The following is a 20,628-nucleotide window of genomic DNA, read 5'->3' on the forward strand; positions in this document are numbered from 1 at the left end:
GACTCTGGTGTCCTGTCTGTTATTATAATACAGGAGGAGCAGACTGTGGTGTCCTGTCTGTTATTATAATACAGGAGGAGCAGACTGTGGTGTCCTGTCTGTTATTATAATACAGGAGGAGCAGACTGTGGTGTCCTGTCTGTTATTATAATACAGGAGGAGCAGACTGTGGTGTCCTGTCTGTTATTATAGTACAGGAGGAGCAGACTGTGGTGTCCTGTCTGTTATTATAATACAGGAGGAGCAGACTGTGGTGTCCTGTCTGTTATTATAATACAGGAGGAGCAGACTGTGGTGTCCTGTCTGTTATTATAATACAGGAGGAGCAGACTGCGGTGTCCTGTCTGTTATTATAATACAGGAGGAGCAGACTCTGGTGTCCTGTCTGTTATTATAATACAGGAGGAGCAGACTGCGGTGTCCTGTCTGTTATTATAATACAGGAGGAGCAGACTCTGGTGTCCTGTCTGTTATTATAATACAGGAGGAGCAGACTGCGGTGTCCTGTCTGTTATTATAATACAGGAGGAGCAGACTGTGGTGTCCTGTCTGTTATTATAATACAGGAGGAGCAGACTCTGGTGTCCTGTCTGTTATTATAATACAGGAGGAGCAGACTGTGGTGTCCTGTCTGTTATTATAATACAGGGGGAGCAGACTGTGGTGTCCTGTCTGTTATTATACAGGAGGAGCAGACTGTGGTGTCCTGTCTGTTATTATACAGGAGGAGCAGACTGTGGTGTCCTGTCTGTTATTATAATATAGGAGGAGCAGACTCTGGTGTCCTGTCTGTTATTATAATACAGGAGGAGCAGACTCTGGTGTCCTGTCTGTTATTATAATACAGGAGGAGCAGACTGTGGTGTCCTGTCTGTTATTATAATACAGGAGGAGCAGACTCTGGTGTCCTGGCTGTGTCTGGCTTCCTGAACACAGAAGAAGCAGACTTTGGTGTCTCGTATGGGTATTATAAGAACAGAGGAGTCCTCTATTTTTCTCTGTAGTCTATTATTATAATATCAGTTTTATGTGATTTATTTCTAGGTTGAGTCAAACAGTCATGTAACATGGAAGCCTGGCTTTAAGGAAGAATCCTGTAGTGAAGATGGACAAGAACAAGAGACACATTACCGAAGGGATATTAACCCTCACCTTAGAGATCATCTACCTGCTGACTGGGGAGGTGAGGGATTCTGGGGATGACCTCAACGTGACCTCACTGTTTTGCCTTTTAGGCTATGTCCACATGTAGCAGAAATGCTGCAGATTTTCCATCCAGATTTGTAAGTGGATATTCCGCAGCATATTACAGCGGCAGCAGAGTGCATAAGCTTTCACTCTATGTAATGTATTGGCGAAGTCCACTGCAAATCCGCAAAAAAATCTGCTCCACATGTAAGACGTGTATCTGTGTTGGGCCATGTTCATATGTGCCCGCATTGCTAAGAAAAATGATGTTTTGATTTATGCAAATGAGCCTCTAGGAGCAATGGGGGAGTTGCCATTACACCTAGAGGCTCTGCTGTCTCTGCAAGTGTCACGCACTCTGCTCTTTTTACTGACAGGGCCAGGCAGTGTAAATTTCATCACACCTGGACCTGTCAATCAAAGTACAGAGGGCGCGACAGTTGCAGAGAGAGCAGAGCCTCTAGGAGTAACGGCAACGCCCCCATTGCCCCTAGAGGGTCATTTGTATATATAAAAACATCATTTTCTCAGTGTTGCAGACACATATGAACATGGGACCAACACAGATGCCTTCAGCTGCCAAGTGCAAATGTAACAGGTCAGCCAGTTTCATAGGTACAAAGGTGCTGACAGAGGCCCCTTAACCGCTTCCGGACCGCCTAATGAAGGATCGCGTTCCGGAGGCGGCAGCCCTGCGCACAGTCACGCATATATGCGTCATCTCGCGAGACGCGAGATTTCCTGTGAACGCGCGCACACAGGCGCGCGCATTCACAGGATCGGAAGGTAAGCGAGTGGATCTCCAGCCTGCCAGCGGCGATCGTTCGCTGGCAGGCTGGAGATGTGATTTTTTTTAACCCCTAACAGGTATATTAGACGCTGTTTTGATAACAGCGTCTAATATACCTGCTACCTGGTCCTCTGGTGGTCCCTTTTGTTTGGATCGACCACCAGAGGACACAGGTAGCTCAGTAATAAGTAGCACCACTACACTACACCCCCCCCCCTGTCACTTATTAACCCCTTATTAACCCCTGATCACCCCATATAGACTCCCTGATCACCCCCCTGTCATTGATCACCCCCCTGTAAGGCTCCATTCAGACGTCCGTATGATTTTTACGGATCCACTGATACATGGATCGGATCCGCAGAACACATACAGACGTCTGAATGGAGCCTTACAGGGGCGTGATCAATGACGGAGGTGATCACCCCATATAGACTCCCTGATCACCCCCCTGTCATTGATCACCCCCCTGTAAGGCTGCATTCAGATGTCCGTATGTTTTTTACGGATCCACGGATACATGGATCGGATCCGCAAAACACATACAGGCGTCTGAATGGAGCCTTACAGGGGGGTGATCATCCCATATAGACTCCCTGATCACCCCCCTGTCATTGATCATTCCCTTGTAAGGCTCCATTCAGACGTCCGTATGATTTTTACGGATCCACTGATACATGGATCGGATCCGCAAAACACATACGGACATCTGAATGGAGCCTTATAGGGGGGTGATCAATGACAGGGGGGTGATCACCCCATATAGACTCCCTGATCACCCCCCTGTCATTGATCACCCCCCTGTAAGGCTGCATTCAGATGTCCGTATGATTTTTCCGGATCCACTGATACATGGATCGGATCTGCAAAACACATACGGACATCTGAATGGAGCCTTATAGGGGGGTGATCAATGACAGGGGGGTGATCACCCCATATAGACTCCCTGATCACCCCCCTGTCATTGATCACCCCCCTGTCATTGATCACCTCTTGTAAGGCTCCATTCAGACGTCCGTATGATTTTTACGGATCCACTGATACATGGATCGGATCCGCAAAACACATACGGACGTCTGAATGGAGCCTTACAGGGGGGTGATCAATGACAGGGGGGTGATCACCCCATATAGACTCCCTGATCATCCCCCTGTCATTGATCACCCCCCTGTCATTGATCACCCCCCTGTAAGGCTCCATTCAGACATTTTTTTGGCCCAAGTTAGCGGAAATTATAATTTTTTTTCTTATAAAGTCTCATGTCCCAAGTTAGCGGAAAGGCAAACTTTGTGAGAAAAAAAATAAATATATCAATTTCCGCTAACTTGTGCCCAAAAATTTTTTTTTAGATGAACTCGCCATGCCCCTCATTGAATACCTTGGGGTCTCTTCTTTCCAAAATGGGGTCACATGTGGGGTATTTATACTGCCCTGGCATTCTAGGGGCCCTAAAGCGTGAGAAGAAGTCTGGGATCCAAATGTCTAAAAATGCCCTCATAAAAGGAATGTGGGCCCCCTTGCGCATCTAGGCTGCAAAAAAGTGTCACACATCTGGTATCGCCGTACTCAGGAGAAGTTGGGCAATGTGTTTTGGGGTGTCATTTTACATATACCCATGCTGGGTGAGATAAATATCTTGGTCAAATGCCAACTTTGTATAAAAAATGGGAAAAGTTGTCTTTTGCCGAGATATTTCTCTCACCCAGCATGAGTATATGTAAAAAGACACCCCAAAACACATTGCCCAACTTCTCCTGAGTACGGAGATACCACATGTGTGACACTTTTTTGCAGCCTAGGTGGGCAAAGGGGCCCACATTCCAAAGAGCACCTTTCGGATTTCACCCGCCATTTTTTGCAGATTTTGATTTCAAACTACTTGCCACACATTAGGGCCCCTAGAATGCCAGGGCAGTATAACTACCCCACAAGTGACCCCATTTTGGAAAGAAGACACCCCAAGGTATTTGCTGATGGGCATAGTGAGTTCATAGAAGTTTTTATTTTTTGTCACAAGTTAGTGGAATATGAGACTTTGTAAGAAAAAACAATAAAGAAAAAAAAATCATCATTTTCCGCTAACTTGTGACAAAAAATAAAAAGTTCTATGAACTCACTATGCCCATCAGCGAATACCTTAGGGTGTCTACTTTCCGAAATGGGGTCATTTGTGGGGTGTTTGTACTGTCTGGGCATTGTAGAACCTCAGGAAACATGACAGGTGCTCAGAAAGTCAGAGCTGCTTCAAAAAGCGGAAATTCACATTTTTGTACCATGGTTTGTAAACGCTATAACTTTTACCCAAACCAATTTTTTTTTTATCAAAGACATGTAGAACAATAAATTTTGAGAAAAATTTATATATGGATGTCGTTTTTTTTGCAAAATTTTACAACTGAAAGTGAAAAATGTCATTTTTTTGCAAAAAAATCGTTAAATTTCGATTAATAACAAAAAAAGTAAAAATGTCAGCAGCAATGAAATACCACCAAATGAAAGCTCTATTAGTGAGAAGATAAGGAGGTAAAATTCATTTGGGTGGTAAGTTGCATGACCGAGCAATAAACGGTTAAAGTAGGGTAGGTCAGAAGTGTAAAAAGTGGCCTGGTCATTAAGGGTGTTTAAGCTAGGGGGGCTGAGGTGGTTAAATACCACAAGGGAATCACTGGAGAGGTGTGAGATTCTGGGAATTACATCATTATGAGTTTACTCTTATTTCTAATAATGAAGACCTGTTACCACTGGTATGGTTGGTTTAGTGCAGGCATCCTCAAACTGCGGCTCTCCAGCTGTTGTAAAACTACAACTCCCACAATGCCCTGCTGTAGGCTGATACCTGTAGGCTGTTCGGGCATGCTGGGAGTTGTAGTTTTGCAACAGCTGTAGGGCCGCAGTTTGAAGATGCCTGGTTTAGTGAGTACGTGTATTCCCCATGAAAAAAACTATTCTGAACAATTGTTCTTAGAAATCTGCATTGTTATGGTCCTCTGTTATTCCTTCTGAATATTTATAAAGAAATTGACGATCGGGTGGTACCATTTTCTTCTCAAAGGGGTGTCACTTTTTGTCAGCACTGATTGGACAATTTCAGACAGTGCAGGGGCACACCTCCGACTGGTAACGTCCAGTTGCCAATTTATGCATACATTTCTAGGAGGAATAGGATAGGTCATCAGTATCTGATCAGTGAGAGTCCGACACCTGGGGCCCCCGCCAATCAGCTGTTTGAGAAGGCAGCGGCGCTCGCAGTAGCGCCATGGCCTTCTTGGGGCTAAGCTGCAATACTAAGCACAGACGGTATACAATGTACAACAGTGTGCTTGGTGAGCACGGAGAAGGCTGCAGCACTCCCAGGAGCTCCAATGCCTTCTCACACAGCTGATCGGAGGGCGTCATGGATGTCGGACCCCCACCGATCCATACTAAAATCTCAGAAAAGCCTGTTAAGATAAAAAAAAAACGATTTATACATGGTGGCAATGCTGGTGGGTTTTACATGTAGTGATCAAAGTTCCAAGGGCCCACCTGCGCACTGCTCTCCCCATTATGGCATTATGCCCATTATGGCATTATGCCCATTATGTCTTTAGTTGGCCGGCGCATGCGCAATATGAAAAGCTGTTCCTCTGCCATAATGGGCAGAGCAGTGCGCAGGTGCGGGCCAGTTCCCAGCCCGCCGTCCTCTGGTGCCGCTCGTGATGTCCGCCGGCTGGAGGTGTGTTTTTCTGGGCACATCGCCCAGTAACGCCGCCCCTGGGCACCTTCAGAAGATCATTTGCATAAGTTTAAAAAGTGTTATTTTCATGATCTGGACGAGGGACACAGAAGAGAAAGGTACGATTGTAATAAGGGTCAAAGAGCCTATAACCTGATCTGAGCAGTCTAAAACGCTCAGATTAGGTGAAAGACTCCCTTTAATCTACTTGAAGCAGAACCGAATTCACACACTCCATTAGTTTGTTTACTACTAACCTCTCATCATCACCAAGAGCGCCTGCGCTGGTGCTGGGAGATAGCCCATTGGAGGCATGAATGGCTAACAATGGTGTTCAATGATGAAAGGAGGTTCTGTCTTCATACTAGTGACGGCCACATCGCAGTTTGCGGGTGGGCTGAAGAGCGCCTACTGCAATTATGCATAGTGCGGGGAAACAAAGGACCAACCCTACATATAATGGTTAGGGGCACCATTAGCTACCGTGGCTATATTTGAGGATGGAACATTGATTAGCCTTTGACATGTCCAGGACATGTCCAGTGGAACCAGTCCTACTGCCTTTTTTGACTTGATTAGGAGATGTGGTATGCCAAGAAGATAACACCCGGCCATACAATGAGCTCCCCTGGCCAGCTCGATCGTCAGATCTGTTCCCCATCGAGAATGTCTGGGACTAGAAGGGGTGACGGATCTCCCATGTGCGTCAGCCAACCACCACCTTAGCCAAGCTAGAGCTTAGAAAGACAGCATCTGTATGGCTGTTACCATGCCAAAGTGTCAGCCTGTATCACAGCAAGGGGAGATGCCACCCAGTATTAATGTGACCCTGCCTCAACATATCCCCTCCTGCTGAACCTAAAATAAAGGGTGCAGCACCTTGGTTGTGCAGTCATTGACCAATAACCACTAGCAGTTTATACTTTGTTGGCTCCGCTCAATCTTCTTTCATTTTCTGCCAGTGTATATCAAACATGCATCTTAGGCCTTGGCTGAAGTCTTCTGTCAAGATTATTTTAGATGAAAGCTGCATTTCTATAAAATCTGTAAAGTTTCACAGGATTGGATTATTTTATTATTTAACGGAGTTGTGCGGCTGGTATTTCTTTATTTTAAAAAGGGTTAGAATAGCATAAAAAAATAAAATAAAAGAAGTGATACTCAACTCACCAATACCCTCCTGCTCCTGTTGTGACACTATCCTGGTCCCTGCTGGTATCTATTTACCGGTCCTTCTTGACACAAAGGAAATGACTGTTCAGCCAGACACTGTCTTCAGCAGTGATCCACCTACGCAGTCATTTCCAGGGACCAGGAAGCAAAGACAATCAGTGCCAGAACGAGAGCAGCGGCAGATTGGTGGGGTCATTCTAACTTAATACACATACTGGATGGACAACCCCTTTAAGACTTGCCACTCCTGCCAATGGCTCATATTTATTGAATAAACCTAAATTAAAATGGCAGAACAATCACAATCAGCCCTTGTATTGACACAGTACTAGCAAAAGTCAGTCACAATAAATGTTACACCATCTGTAGTTAGGATTGTACATTGATGCATCTTTTTTGTCATTGATTGAAGAGTTAATTTTTATTAATATTTGTTCTCATACGCAGGATTACACAGTAGTGAAGAAAACATCTAGACAAATAGTGGACCCCAGAAGCCACTCCCGTACCCCAGAAGGATGGAGTAGGACTCAGAGCCCTATCATGGAGCCTCCACCTCACTCACTGATACCTGAGAAAACCAACAAGCAGAAGATCCTAGACCTCACCAACAAGATCATTGAGCTGCTGACTGGAGAGGTGAGCGCTGCTGGGACATTATACAGTAACACAAGGGTTAATATGTCTGGATGATGACTGATGATTGTGTGTGTGTGTCAGGTTCTTGTAAGGTGTCAGGATGTCAGCATCTGTCTCTCCATGGAGGAGTGGGAGTATTTAGAAGGACACAAGGATCTGTACAAGGACGTTATGATGGAGGACCACCAGCCTCACACGTCTCCTGGTAAAGGAGAGCATTTTTGAGGGTCACCTAGATACTCCCATCATCTGATCATCATATTCTCACAATGCACTCAGTCGCTCTGTGTGTGTTTCTTACAGATGGGTCCAGTAAGAGAAATCCACCAGAGAATTGTTCCAGCCCTCTGTATTCTCAGGGTAGTTCAGAGGACGATCACTGTGAGCTTCAGGATGATCAGGTAACTGAGGCTACCTTCACATCTGCGCTTTAGTTTCTGGTTTTGAGATCCGGCAGAGGATCGCAAAAACGGACCAAAATGGTTCTGTTTGATTTAACACATCAGGATGCATCCACTCCGTTAGGATGCAGTTGTGTTAAATCGAAATGGAACAAACCGGATCTTTCACTAAAAACAATGTAAGTCAATGGGTGATGGATGCGTTTTTTTTTTTATTATCTGAAAAAAACGGATCTGACACCATTGACTCACATTGTTTTTAGTGATGGATCCGGTTTCTTCCATTTCGATAACTGGACACAAAACCGCAGCTTGCAGCTGTTTTGTGTCCGGTCACAAAACGGCATGCTACCAGATCGGAATGCATACTGATGCATGCTGAACCCCATTGACAATACATTGGCCCTAAACTGAACCGTTTTGTCCTGGTTTTGAGATTCTCTGCAGCATCGCAAAACTGCAATGCCAAAAAGCTGATGTGAAAGTAGCCTTAAACTGAGGTCTCATAAAATTTTAAGATCCTCTAATTAACCCCTTGCCAACATGTGATGTACTAGTACATCACAGCGAGAAGTGACTTCCCGCAAATTGACGTACTAATATGTCATGATGATCGGGGGGGGAAACACCGGAGCTGTGCCGCCGATATCATTGTAAGTGCCAATCCTGGATGATTAACCCCTTATATGCCATGATCAACACTGACCATGGCATAGAAGAGGATCGCAAAGGGAGGTGGCTCCCTCTACCTTTCCATTGAGTTCCCGTCTGCCATGTATGGAAGTCTGTGAGACCCAGCCCCCAGTGTGAAACTGACAGTTTCAATGTAGTACAATACAGCATGTATTGTACAACATTGAAACAGGGATCAGACCCTGAAATGTTGAAGTCCCTGTAGTGGGACAAAAATAAAAAGTGAAAAAAGGTTAAAAAAAAAGTGGTTTATAAAAAAATAAAAATAAAGCTTTACAGTAAAAAAGTGCCCCTTTCTCTTCATCAAATGGTTTTTAAAAAAAAAAATTTAACAAAATTAGACATATTGCATATTGCCACGTCCATAACCAGCGTCGCCATAAAAATATCACATGACCACGAGTTGAACCCCCATTGTGCTCACGTGTGGTGCTGACTTATTGCTCTTTCTTTGGATAAGTAAAAGTGTTCCAAAATCATTACCACATAAAGTAACACGTCAGATTGGGCCAAAAAATGGCTCAGTTCTTAAGGTGAAAACTGGCCTGGGGTGGAAGGGGTTAAACCAAACTGATTTATGTTTTTTGTTTCTTCAGGGTGAAGATTTGATTCATATTAAAGTTGAAGTTACAGCGGAAGATGAAATTGACTTAGAGACTGATGAGTTTAAAAATGAGGAAGTGAATGAAGATGTCAACCCAGGTGAGTACAGAGTATTATTTGAGAAGAGCATCATCATCATCTTCTTTTCTAGTCATTACAGCATTACACTATGTTACTGCATTAGCTTCTATTGTCTTCTAAGCTTCATGAGGTTATCATGATGGAGAAACAGCAGACCCTCACATCACCTGGTAAGCGATTTCTTTGATGGTAGAAGAGAGAGCAGTATTAAAGGTCTCCTAGATACCCCATCATCTGATCATCACATATATGCATCCAGTTTCTGTGTCTGTTTTCTATAGATGGATCCAGTAAGAAAATATTACCAGAGAGATGTCCCAGCCCTCTGTATGTCCAGGATCACCCAGGGGGAAATCACAGTGTCCCACAGGATCTTCAGGTAGATGAAGCCTTTGTGGCACAAATAGATGTACATTATGGTCTATTGGGATGCTGTATTTCTTCTTCTTCTTTTTTTTTTATCAGATCATTTTTATTGATTATTCTTTTTTTCTGTACAAAACAAGTGCACTTCAGATCACAAGATACAAGTCATTTGGATTCAAAAAGACATCATTAATTAGTCAAAGAATAAACCTTGAGTGCTATCCCACAACAACAACAACAAATCCCCCCGAGACAGAAAACATAACAGTCTTTAGCCAACATAACCCCTACATAAATAGCAGCAGGTAAGAATAGCATACATTACTTTGTCTATTAATGAGAGAACACGGGTGGTGGCGCACCCCAGGGGCAGCATTCTATCAATAGCCTCCACTCACCTAACACATTAAGCATTGTTATCCCATAATGTGTACTATGCCTCTATTAAGAGCCAGCCAAGGACTACTTACTGGATCTGTCTATCCAGAGACCCCAAATACTCTCAAATTTTGACACCCCCCTTTCCAATCTAATAACTACGTTCAGCCTAGCAATAAACTCTGCTATAACTGGAGGAAGCAGCTGAATCCATTTTGCGGTATAGCCTGGTATAGCATTCTATTAATACCTGTAATAATCGGCGGCTGTAAGCTGTCCGCTTCAAAGATACCAAGCAGACACATTTTGGGATCAGGGGAAAAGTTTGCGCTGTATATCCTATTTATTAATTGTACAACGTCATGCCAGTATACTCTGACTATCACAGCTCCACAGCATATGAAATAGGTCAGCCCCTGCCTCCCCACACTTCGGACAGCAGGAGTCAGTTCTATACCCAATTTTATATATATACTAGCTGAAGGACCCGGCTTCGCTCGGGTATATTTAATCTATTTCATTTAATGTTTGTGTATGTCATTAAAAGATATCAACACTATCCACTATAACAGTGACATCTACAGAACCCCGCCCCCAAAACAGTAACCTCCACAGTCCCCCACCCCTTAACACTGACCCCCCACAGTGCCCCGTCCCTTAAAATTGGACCTCCACAGCAGCCCACCCCCTTAACTTTGACCTTTACAGCAGCCTTCCCCTTTAACAGTGACTTTCACAGCTTACCACCCCCTTGACAGTGACCTCCACAGGGGCCCGCCACCTTAACAGTGGCCTTTACTGGATCGGGGGCCTGTCCTTTTGAACAGCTCACTCTAAGACAGCAGAACTGTCACCATCCCTCCCACCCCTGCAGCTGACAGAAGTTGATTTTTACCTTAATTTTTTTAATCCCTGTCGGCTAAGGAGTGGAGGGGCGTGGTCTAACCAGATATGGGCGTGGCTTAGCGGGACTTAGAAGTTGATTTTTAACTTCATTTTTTCAATCTCAGTCGGCTGAGGAGTGGGAGGGGGCATGGCCTAACTGGATTGGGGGCGTGTCCTTTTGAACAGCTCACTCTAAGGGTCCATTCTCTATGGGGCCGGAAGAGATGCGGACAGCACACAGTGTGCTGTCCACATCCGCATTTCCGGAGCGCGGCCCTGATCTTCCGGTCTGCAGCTCCGGAAAAAAATAGAGCATGTCCTATTCTTGTTCTCAATTGCGGACAAGAATATGCATTTCTATGGGGGTGCCGGCTGGGTGTATTGCGGATCCGCAATTTGCGGATCCGCAATGCACTACGGACATCTGAATGGAGCCTAAGTGTAGTGGAGCCTAAGTGAGTGTGAGCTGCAGGGAGAAAGTCGCCCTCCCTCCCACCCCTGCAGCTGACAGAAGTTGATTTTTGCCTTCATTTTTTCAATCCCCTCCGCCTCAGGAGTGGGCATGGGCGTAGCCTAACCGAATCAGGGGCGTGGCTTAATGGACCTGGGGGCGGGGTTTAAGTCTTTTGAGGGTGGACACATTGTGGCAGGGGGCGTGTCTGGGCTCCTTCCTGCAAGAGTGACGCCCCTCTGGGCACCTTACTGGCTTATTTGCATATCAAATAAACGGGATTTTCAGAGGATAAAAACATCTATTGCTGGAACAAAGGCACATCTGGAAATAAGGTACTAAGTGCTATTAGGTCATGGCTTTACTGCAATAGCGATTATCCTGGTGACAGATTTCCTTTAAAGCTCTCCTACAGCAGTGAAGATAAATGGCTGGGTTGTTATGGAAACCTGAAGTAAAACTGTATGTGGAGGCTGGAGGACCTGAGAGCTTCTATTGGCTGATAAGGGTCATGTGACCAAGCTTCTATTGGCTAATGCATTTTTTGGGAATATCTCGGGAATGGTATGTCCTAGAGAGCTGAGACCTGATGTACCTGTGTGCCAAATTTCGTGATTGTAAATGCAACGATGCAGATTCCTTTAGCGGACATATACACACACACATATACACTCAGCTTTATATATTAGATACCAGGGTTTTATATACTCTATATAGCATAAACAGCTGCGATAGCTTAGCTACTTCAGTAAGGGATAAATTTGGGATTAATGCGAGCACTTCTTCCCACTGGGTGTCAGCAATTGTTCCCACATCCTTTTCCCATCCTTTAATCTGAGTCGGGAATTTTTTCAGGTAGTCCTCATGCAATGAAAAAGAGACTTTTGAGATGGCTCCTTTTACAGACCCTGTTGCCACCACAACATCGAGCGTCTGATTAGTCGTGTACTGTAGTGAGGAAAGCTTGGATTGCGCATCCAATGCGTGCCTCAGCTGCAAGTATTTATAGAAGTGCGTGAGGAGGGGAGGCCAAACTCAGAACACAGCTGCTGAAACTGCTTAAGAAGTCCCTGGGAGTATAACTGCCCAATATTCCAGATCCCATTCCTTCCCCATTGGGAGAACCCCGTTAATTGGGATAATTCAGGTAAAAAAGGATTATTCCAGATGGGAGAAATATTCAACATTCCTGAGATACGCAAGTTCTCTCCAGCCTTAGTCCACACCTTCCTCACAAGCCCCAAAATTGGAGCAGATTTAAACCTAAGATCTACATCCGCCTCCAGGACTTGTAATGGCGAATAACAACCAGACGCCCATGCAACTAGCCTACCTCCTCTCCCCACTCCCCCTGCCGTATTCCATCCCTTAAAGTGTTGCAGCTGAGCTGAAAGGAAGTATAGTAAGGGGTTAGGCAGCGCCAACCCACCCACATCCTTGGCCCTCTGTAGAGTTTCATATTTAATTCTACTTCTCTTATGCTTCCACAACAGGAACTGAAATATTTGCTGTATTTTGTAAAAATAAGGCTACTGTCACACTCGCGTTTTGTGCGGATCCGTCATGGACGGATTCGTTCAGATAATACAACCATCTGTATCCGTTCAGAACGGATCCGTTTGTATTATCTTTAACATAGCCATGACGGATCCGTCTTGAACAACATTGAAAGTCAATAGAGGACAGATCCGTTTTCTATTGTGCCAGATCGTGTCAGTGAAAACGGATCCGTCCCCATTGACTTACATTGTGTGCCAGGACGGATCCGTTTGGCTCAGTTTCATCAGACGGACAACAAAACGCTGCAAGCAGCATTTTGGTGTCCGTCTCCAAAGCGGAATGGAGACTGAACTGATGCAAACTGATGCATTCTGAGCGGATCCTTTTCCATTCAGAATGCATTAGAATGCAAACTGATCCGTTTTGGACCGCTTGTGAGAGCCCTGAACGGATCTCCCAAACGGAAAGCCAAAACGCCAGTGTTAAAGTAGACTAATGTGCAGGGATCCATATTTGAGAATTATGAAGCACATATAAGAGTTGCGGCATCAGCACCATTTTAATTAGGTTACCCCTACCCACTAGGGATATGGGCAGTTTATGCCACAAGGCAGCCTTAGTTTTAAACTTAGTTAGTATTAGTAAATTATCTGGTATGTATCTATGGGGATTGATGGAGATGTCAACTCCCAGATCCTTAAATGAGGATACTACCTTAAGTTTAGTTTGATCAGGGACCGGGGACAATGGGCATATCACAGACTTATTCCAGTTGATAAGCAGTCCAGACTGCCTGCCAAATTCAGAGATAAATGAGATAATAGGGTCTATGGAAGAGATCAGGTCACCTGCATATAGCAGCATATCATCTGCATATAGCGATACACGCTCCTCCAAGTCCCCCCTTTTAAGGCCCCGGAAAATAGTTGAGGCTCTAAGGAGGCATACCAACGGTTCTATCGCTATAGCAAATAAGAGAGGCGACAGTGGGCAGCCCTGCCTTGTCCCCCTTTCTAGTGCCAGCGCTGGAGCAATCCCCCCATTTACTCTAATTCTAGGTTGGCTATAGAGCAGTTGCACCCATTTTATGAAAATCGGGCCAAATCCCATTTTGGACAAAACTGCCCAAAGGTAATCCCACTTGAAGCTATCAAAAGCTTTGGCAGCATCGAGTGAGATCACAGCCCCTTCCTCCTTATCCAACTGGAGATTCAGGAACAGGCGTCTAAGATTTAAGGATGTAGATTTTCCAGGCATGAAGACAGATTAGTCTTCATGAATAATATTACTAACAACATTTAATTATCTATTAGCTAGAACCTTGGCCAAGTCTTTTACGTCTGCCGTTAACAGTGAAATAGGACGATAAGAGTCTACCTGTGTAGGATCCTTGCCTGGTTTTGGAAGCAGTACCACAATCGCCTCTCTCATCGAACTGGGTAAAGTACCTGCCCAATATGAGTCCATAAAAACATTAAGTAGGTGCGGGAGAAGAAACTCCTGGTACTTCTTATAAAATTCCACCGGCAAGCCATTTCCCCCAGGGGCCTTTTCATTAGGAAAAGATCTCAACGCCAGCTCAAGTTCCTCCCTCCAGCCGGATAGCTCCATCCAACAGCTCCCTATGCTCCACAGTTAAAATGGGTGAGGAAATATCCATCAAATACTTCTCTCTATCCATCAGGCTGACTGTCAGTCTAGACCGATAGACGTCTTTAAAGTGAGCATGGAATACCCCCAAAATATCCTTATCCCCGGTAATTAGGTCCCAATGTACATCCTTTATAGAAGTTACACAGGAGGGGCCAGATTGTGCTTTAATAACAGTGGCTAATAAATGACTAGCACTCTTACCTTCCATAAAATACCTCTGGGTCCTAAACAAAACGTTTATCCCCGGCTTTTTCCATTAGATGTTCCTTTAACAGCCCTTGCGCCTCCCTCCAATTAGCTGCATTTTCCTGCGTTGGGTTTGTTATATATTTGAATTCAGTGGTCAATACTCTATTGGATAGCTCTACAGAGAGAGCCCTACTTTTGGTCTTGTGGGCATTAATACTTTTAATATAGACACCTCTTATATATGCCTTCATTGCATTCCATACTATTGGTATAGTGGCAGTTCCAATATTGGAAGTGAAAAATTTCACCAGTGCATTAGAGATGGTACCGCCAGTATCCACGAGCTGAAGCCAGAATAGATTCAAAGGCCAAATAGGTCTTAAATTTTGCCCCAGGTTTCCTAACTTCAATTGGGCCAGAATGGGAGAGTGGTCAGATACACTCCAGGGGAGGTAAGAGACCTCTTGGACAAATTCCAATAAGGACAGGGATCCCAACACTAGATCAATTCTGGACAAGGAATTATGTGAGGAAGAGTAGCAAGAATATTGCCTTTCCTCCCGATGCTTAGCCCTCCAGAGATTGCACATATCTACCTCTGATATCAATATAGCTAATGCTGAGGGTGAGGGGCTCAATGCACCAGCATTTGGAGTGGACTTATCCAGAGACTTGTCCATGTACAGTCGTGGCCAAAAGTTTTGAGAATGACACAAATATTAGTTTTCACAAAGTTTGCTGCTAAACTGCTTTTAGATCTTTGTTTCAGTTGTTTCTGTGATGTAGTGAAATATAATTACACACACTTGATACGTTTCAAAGGCTTTTATCGACAATTACATGACATTTATGCAAAGAGTCAGTATTTGCAGTGTTGGCCCTTCTTTTTCAGGACCTCTGCAATTCGACTGGGCATGCTCTCAATCAACTTCTGGGCCAATTCCTGACTGATAGCAACCCATTTTTTCATAATCACTTCTTGGAGTTTGTCAGAATTAGTGGGTTTTTGTTTGTCCACCCGCCTCTTGAGGATTGACCACAAGTTCTCAATGGGATTAAGATCTGGGGAGTTTCCAGGCCATGGACCCAAAATGTCAACGTTTTGGTCCCCGAGCCACTTAGATATCACTTTTGCCTTTAGGCACGGTGCTCCATCATGCTGGAAAATGCATTGTTCTTCACCAAACTGTTGGATTGTTGGAAGAAGTTGCTGTTGGAGTGTGTTTTGGTACCATTTTTTATTCATGGCTGTGTTTTTGGGCAAAATTGTGAGTGAGCCCACTCCCTTGGATGAGAAGCAACCCCACACATGAATGGTCTCAGGATGCTTTACTGTTGGCATGACACAGGACTGATGGTAGTGCTCACCTTTTCTTCTCCGGACAAGCCTTTTTCCAGATGCCCCAAACAATTGGAAAGAGGCTTCATCGGAGAATATGACTTTGCCCCAGTCCTCAGCAGTCCATTCACCATACTTTCTGCAGAAGATCAATCTGTCCCTGATGTTTTTTTTTGAGAGAAGTGGCTTCTTTGCTGCCCTTCTTGACACCAGGCCGTCTTCCAAAAGTCTTCGCCTCACTGTGCGTGCAGATGCGCTCACACCTGCCTTCTGCCATTCCTGAGCAAGCTCTGCACTGGTGGCACTCCGATCCCGCAGCTGAATCCTCTTTAGGAGACGATCCTGGCGCTTGCTGGACTTTCTTGGACGCCCTGAAGCCTTCTTAACAAGAATTGAACCTCTTTCCTTGAAGTTCTTGATGATCCTATAAATTGAGGTGCAATCTTAGTAGCCACAATATCCTTGCCTGTGAAGCCATTTTTATGCAACGCAATGATGGCTGCACGCGTTTCTTTGCAGGTCACCATGGTTAACAATGGAAGAACAATGATTTCAAGCATCACCCTCCTTTTAACATGTCAAGTCTGCCATTTTAACCTAATCAGCCTGACATAATGATCTTCAGCCTTGTGCTCGTCAACATTCTCACCTGAGTTAACAAGACGATTACTAAAATGATCTTAGCAGGTTCTTTAATGACAGCAATGAAATGCAGTGGAAAGGTTTTTTTTGGGATTAAGTTAATTTTCATGGCAAAGAAGGACTATGCAATTCATCTGATCACTCTTCATAACATTCTGGAGTATATGCAAATTGCTATTATAAAAACTTAAGCAGCAACTTTTCCAATTTCCAATATTTATGTAAGTCTCAAAACTTTTGGCCACGACTGTACATATTAAAGTCTCCCATCATTAGTACAGGGACACCAGGGAACCTGGCCATGAACACTAGTATTTTTGTCAGAACCTCGCTGGAGTACGGTGGGAGAATGTATACTGCCACCAGGATCAACCTAAAATGAAAAATAGAGCAGTCTACACATATATAGCTTCCATTATTGTCAATGCACGTGTCTCTAGCGACAGAGGGAACAGATCTATGTATTAAGATACTAACACCACGCGCATGGGTAGAATAAGTAGAATGAAATTCATGCGCCATCCATGCCCTGTGTATCAGATGAGTTTTGTCAGATGTAAGATGCGTTTCAGATAGGCAAAGAATTGCTGGTTGGTATGTTTGCAGGGCATGGAAGATCGCATGACGTTTAGAAGTCTGACCCATTCCCCTCACATTCCAGGCAATGATCCTAAGGGAACCCATTATCAAACCAAAACCAGAAAAATAGGCGCCTGCTGCCGCTCACCCCCATATGGCCCAATAGTAAGCATATACTCTGTCTCAAAATTCCCCCAAACCGCCCCTCCCCCCCCCTCCCCACATAAACCAAAACACAAATTAGGCATATCCCTCTATGGCGAAGGAACTGGGGTACAAAAAATACCTGAGCCCGCAGTGTAAGAACAGACCACTAAAACAAGCAATGCAACTGCCTCAGCCGAACTACTCTGCTATAGGCCCCGGCCTCCCTTACTATTTTAACCCGCAACAGTGCAGAACCACCCTGACCCATCCAAGATAAGGAGTGAGGGGTAGCCCCCAGACGTGAGGACATTATCCCCCCAAAACTCCTCCCCCCGCATACAACAAAATTAATTCAGCAACGATATATATTTTAGGGAACACTATAGGGCTCAGCAGTCCTCAATGAAGTGGACATCCTTCAGTTACTTTTAAGGATACGCCATATTTTCAGGTGTTGCCGCGTAGGTCCTTTTCATGCGTATCCAGCCATTGACACGCCGCCTCCGGAGTATCAAACATATGTGTCTTCTCTTTCGCCACCACTCTCAGTCTGGCAGGATAGATCATTGAGTATGGAAGTTGTAGGGTTCTCAGTCGTTTCTTGACGTCTAGGAAGCGTGCTCTCCTCTTTTGGACTTCTGAAGAGAAGTCTGGGAACAGCGAGTAGTCAGTAAGAGCCACACAGTCTCTTGCTCCTTTCAGGATTGTATCTCGATCTCTAAAATGCAGGACTTTAATCAGAACAGGCCCAGGTGGCGCCCCCAGTGGTGGTGGGCGGAATGGTACACGGTGAGTCCGCTCAATAGCAAAAAGCGGAGATAGTTTATCTCTCCCAATTTTGTCAGCAAGCTATTTTTCAAAGAACTACACAGCATCCGTTCCTTCTGTATGTTCAGGCACACCAATTATTCGGACATTATTGCGCCGCAACCTTTTTTCAAGATCATCTGATTTAGAAATGAGCAGTGTAACATTATGTATTACACGCTGTAGATCCCTTTTTACTGGTAGCATTTGATCCTCCATAGCACTGACACGGCCCTCCGTTTCGCCAACATGCTCCTTTAATTGCCTCATATCTTGACGTATGCCCCCAATGTGAGTGTTTATTGTGGTGAGCGCCATGCTACACTGCGCCACCGCTGCATATACATCTTTGATGGTGGGCTCTGCCTCCAGAATTGCCCCTCCGTCCTGCACTGCACTAACCTCTTTCTCCACTTCTGACACCAGACCAGAAGTATTATTTTCAGATGTACCCAGAGGGTCCAACTCTTTAACATCTTTCGTATCCAGAGTGTGCACTGGTGGGATTGGCGGGCGGCAAATTTCTCCAGCCACGCCGCCACATCGGAGTGTTTTGCAGCGTGTGCGGCGCCATTTTGTTTCACCGGAGTGGCGAGACCACACTTCTTTCCCTCCTTCTCCTTGGCCCTCTGGCGTGTCATATCACGCGAAAAGATGGCAAAGCGCAGGGGGAACACGTCCACTTGCTGGTAGTGGCGGGTGCCCGCTACTGCAGCGGGTAATCAGGATCTTTGTAGGAGCTCTGGGCCGCACGTCTGTTCACATACCCGGTCAGGCCACGCCCCCGTATTTCTTCTTTTAAACTTTTTGGACTTTCATGCCCTGATCAAAAATACAGTTTTAACTCTACCATGGTTAATTCCACCATGCACAGTGTGTACATTGTGTAACATGTGACATTTGCTGCAGCACCAAGAACAGAAAAGGGGTGACACAAAAGGTAAAAGTGCTTGTTCTGTTCAACATTCCAGCCATCTTGGGAAAATAGGGGAGCAGATATAAAGCTGCATGAGCCAGTCACCAGCAGATATCTGTAGTGCTTTTGGGTGCATGGGGTGCTGTGGAGAGTTTGGTTGAGGATCAGGTTCAGGAACTGATGATAAATGGGCTATATATGGAGAGGAGTTAGATCAGGGGATGTGATATGCCACCCTAAAAAGATGTGTTTTTAGGGAGTGCCTAAAATTGTGTATATTGCGATTTAACCTCTTTCTTGGGGTAGGGCATTCCAGAGAACTGGTGCAGCTTGGGAGAAGTCTTGGAGTCGGGAGTGACAGGTTCGGATTATGGTGGATGTGAGTCGTAAGTAGTTGGCAGAGCGTAGAGCACGGGTAGGGTGGTACAGTATATATAAAGACGAGGGAAGATATGTAGGGGGGTGCAGCACTGTGGAGAGCTTTGTGGGTGAGAATAAGCAGTTTAAATTGGATTCTATACTATATGGGCAACCAGTTAAATGACTGGCAAAGGGTGGAGGTATCGGAGTAGTAGTTAGACAGATAGGTTACCCTGGCTGCTGCATTAAGAATAGATTGGAGAGGGTAAAGTCTGGTAAGGTGGAGGCCAATTGAAAGTGAGTTACAGTAATCGAGGTGGGAATGGATCAGGGCAACAATGAGAGTTTTTGTTGTTTCCATAGTGAGAAAGCTGCAGATTTCCGAGATGTTTTTGAAGTGCAGGCGACATAAATGGGCAAGAGATTGAATATAGGGGGTGAAGGAAAGATTAGTGTCAAACATAACACTGAGACAGCGGGTGTGCTGCCTAGGCGTGATGGTAGTACCACACACTGAGATGGAGATATCTGGTTTAGGTAGGTTAGTAGATGGAGAGAGCACAGATGTTAGAGATGACCGATGTTAGAGACAGTAGAAAGACAGTCACTGGTGTTCTGTAGTACAGCAGGGGTGATGTAGGGAGATGAAGTGTATAGTTGTGTGTCATCAGCATAGAGATAGTACTGGAAACCAAATCTGCTAATAGTCTGTCCAATTGGGGCTGTGTAGAGAGACAAAAGGAGAGGGCCTAGGACTGAACCCTAAGGAACCCCAACAGCAAGAGGGAGAGGACAAGAAGTGTAGCCAGCAAATGATACACTGAAAGAGCGTTCAGAGAGATGTGAAGAAAACCAGGAGAGGGCAGTGTCCTTTAGGCCGATAGATGGTGGATGGTGAGTAGGAGATGGTTGTCTACAGTGTCAAAATCTGCAGAGAGGTCAAGGAGAATGATCAAAGAGTAGTCACTGTTGCATTTTGCTATCAGGAGGTCATTTGTCACTTTGGTGAGGGCAGTTTATGTAGAATATAGGGTGCGTAAACCAGATTGTAATAGATCAAGGAGAGAGGTGAGCAGAGAGATAGCGAATTAGGCGAGAGTAGACCAGACACTCCAGGAGTTTAGAGATGAAGG

The 20,628-nt window shown here is 44.9% G+C and overlaps 1 protein-coding gene across 3 annotated transcripts in view; it reads left to right on the forward strand.

The window, feature by feature from the left end:
- Positions 1-20,628, forward strand: part of LOC121005387 (oocyte zinc finger protein XlCOF7.1-like) — a 48,279-nt gene that overhangs the window by 20,554 nt on the left and 7,097 nt on the right. Inside the window, exons 2-7 of one of the 3 annotated variants that reach the window (XM_040438110.1) lie at positions 1,045-1,183; positions 7,314-7,505; positions 7,587-7,710; positions 7,785-7,906; positions 9,196-9,301; positions 9,565-9,662. In XM_040438110.1, coding sequence (XP_040294044.1) covers positions 1,106-1,183; positions 7,314-7,505; positions 7,587-7,710; positions 7,785-7,906; positions 9,196-9,301; positions 9,565-9,662 — 720 coding nt within the window. In that variant the 5' untranslated portion in view covers positions 1,045-1,105. The remainder of the gene's footprint in view (positions 1-1,044; positions 1,184-7,313; positions 7,506-7,586; positions 7,711-7,784; positions 7,907-9,195; positions 9,302-9,564; positions 9,663-20,628) is intronic. The other 2 variants (XM_040438111.1, XM_040438112.1) reach the window with 2 other exon arrangements.

Source organism: Bufo bufo, chromosome 6, assembly GCF_905171765.1.
Source record: "Bufo bufo chromosome 6, aBufBuf1.1, whole genome shotgun sequence".
NCBI lineage: Eukaryota > Metazoa > Chordata > Amphibia > Anura > Bufonidae > Bufo > Bufo bufo.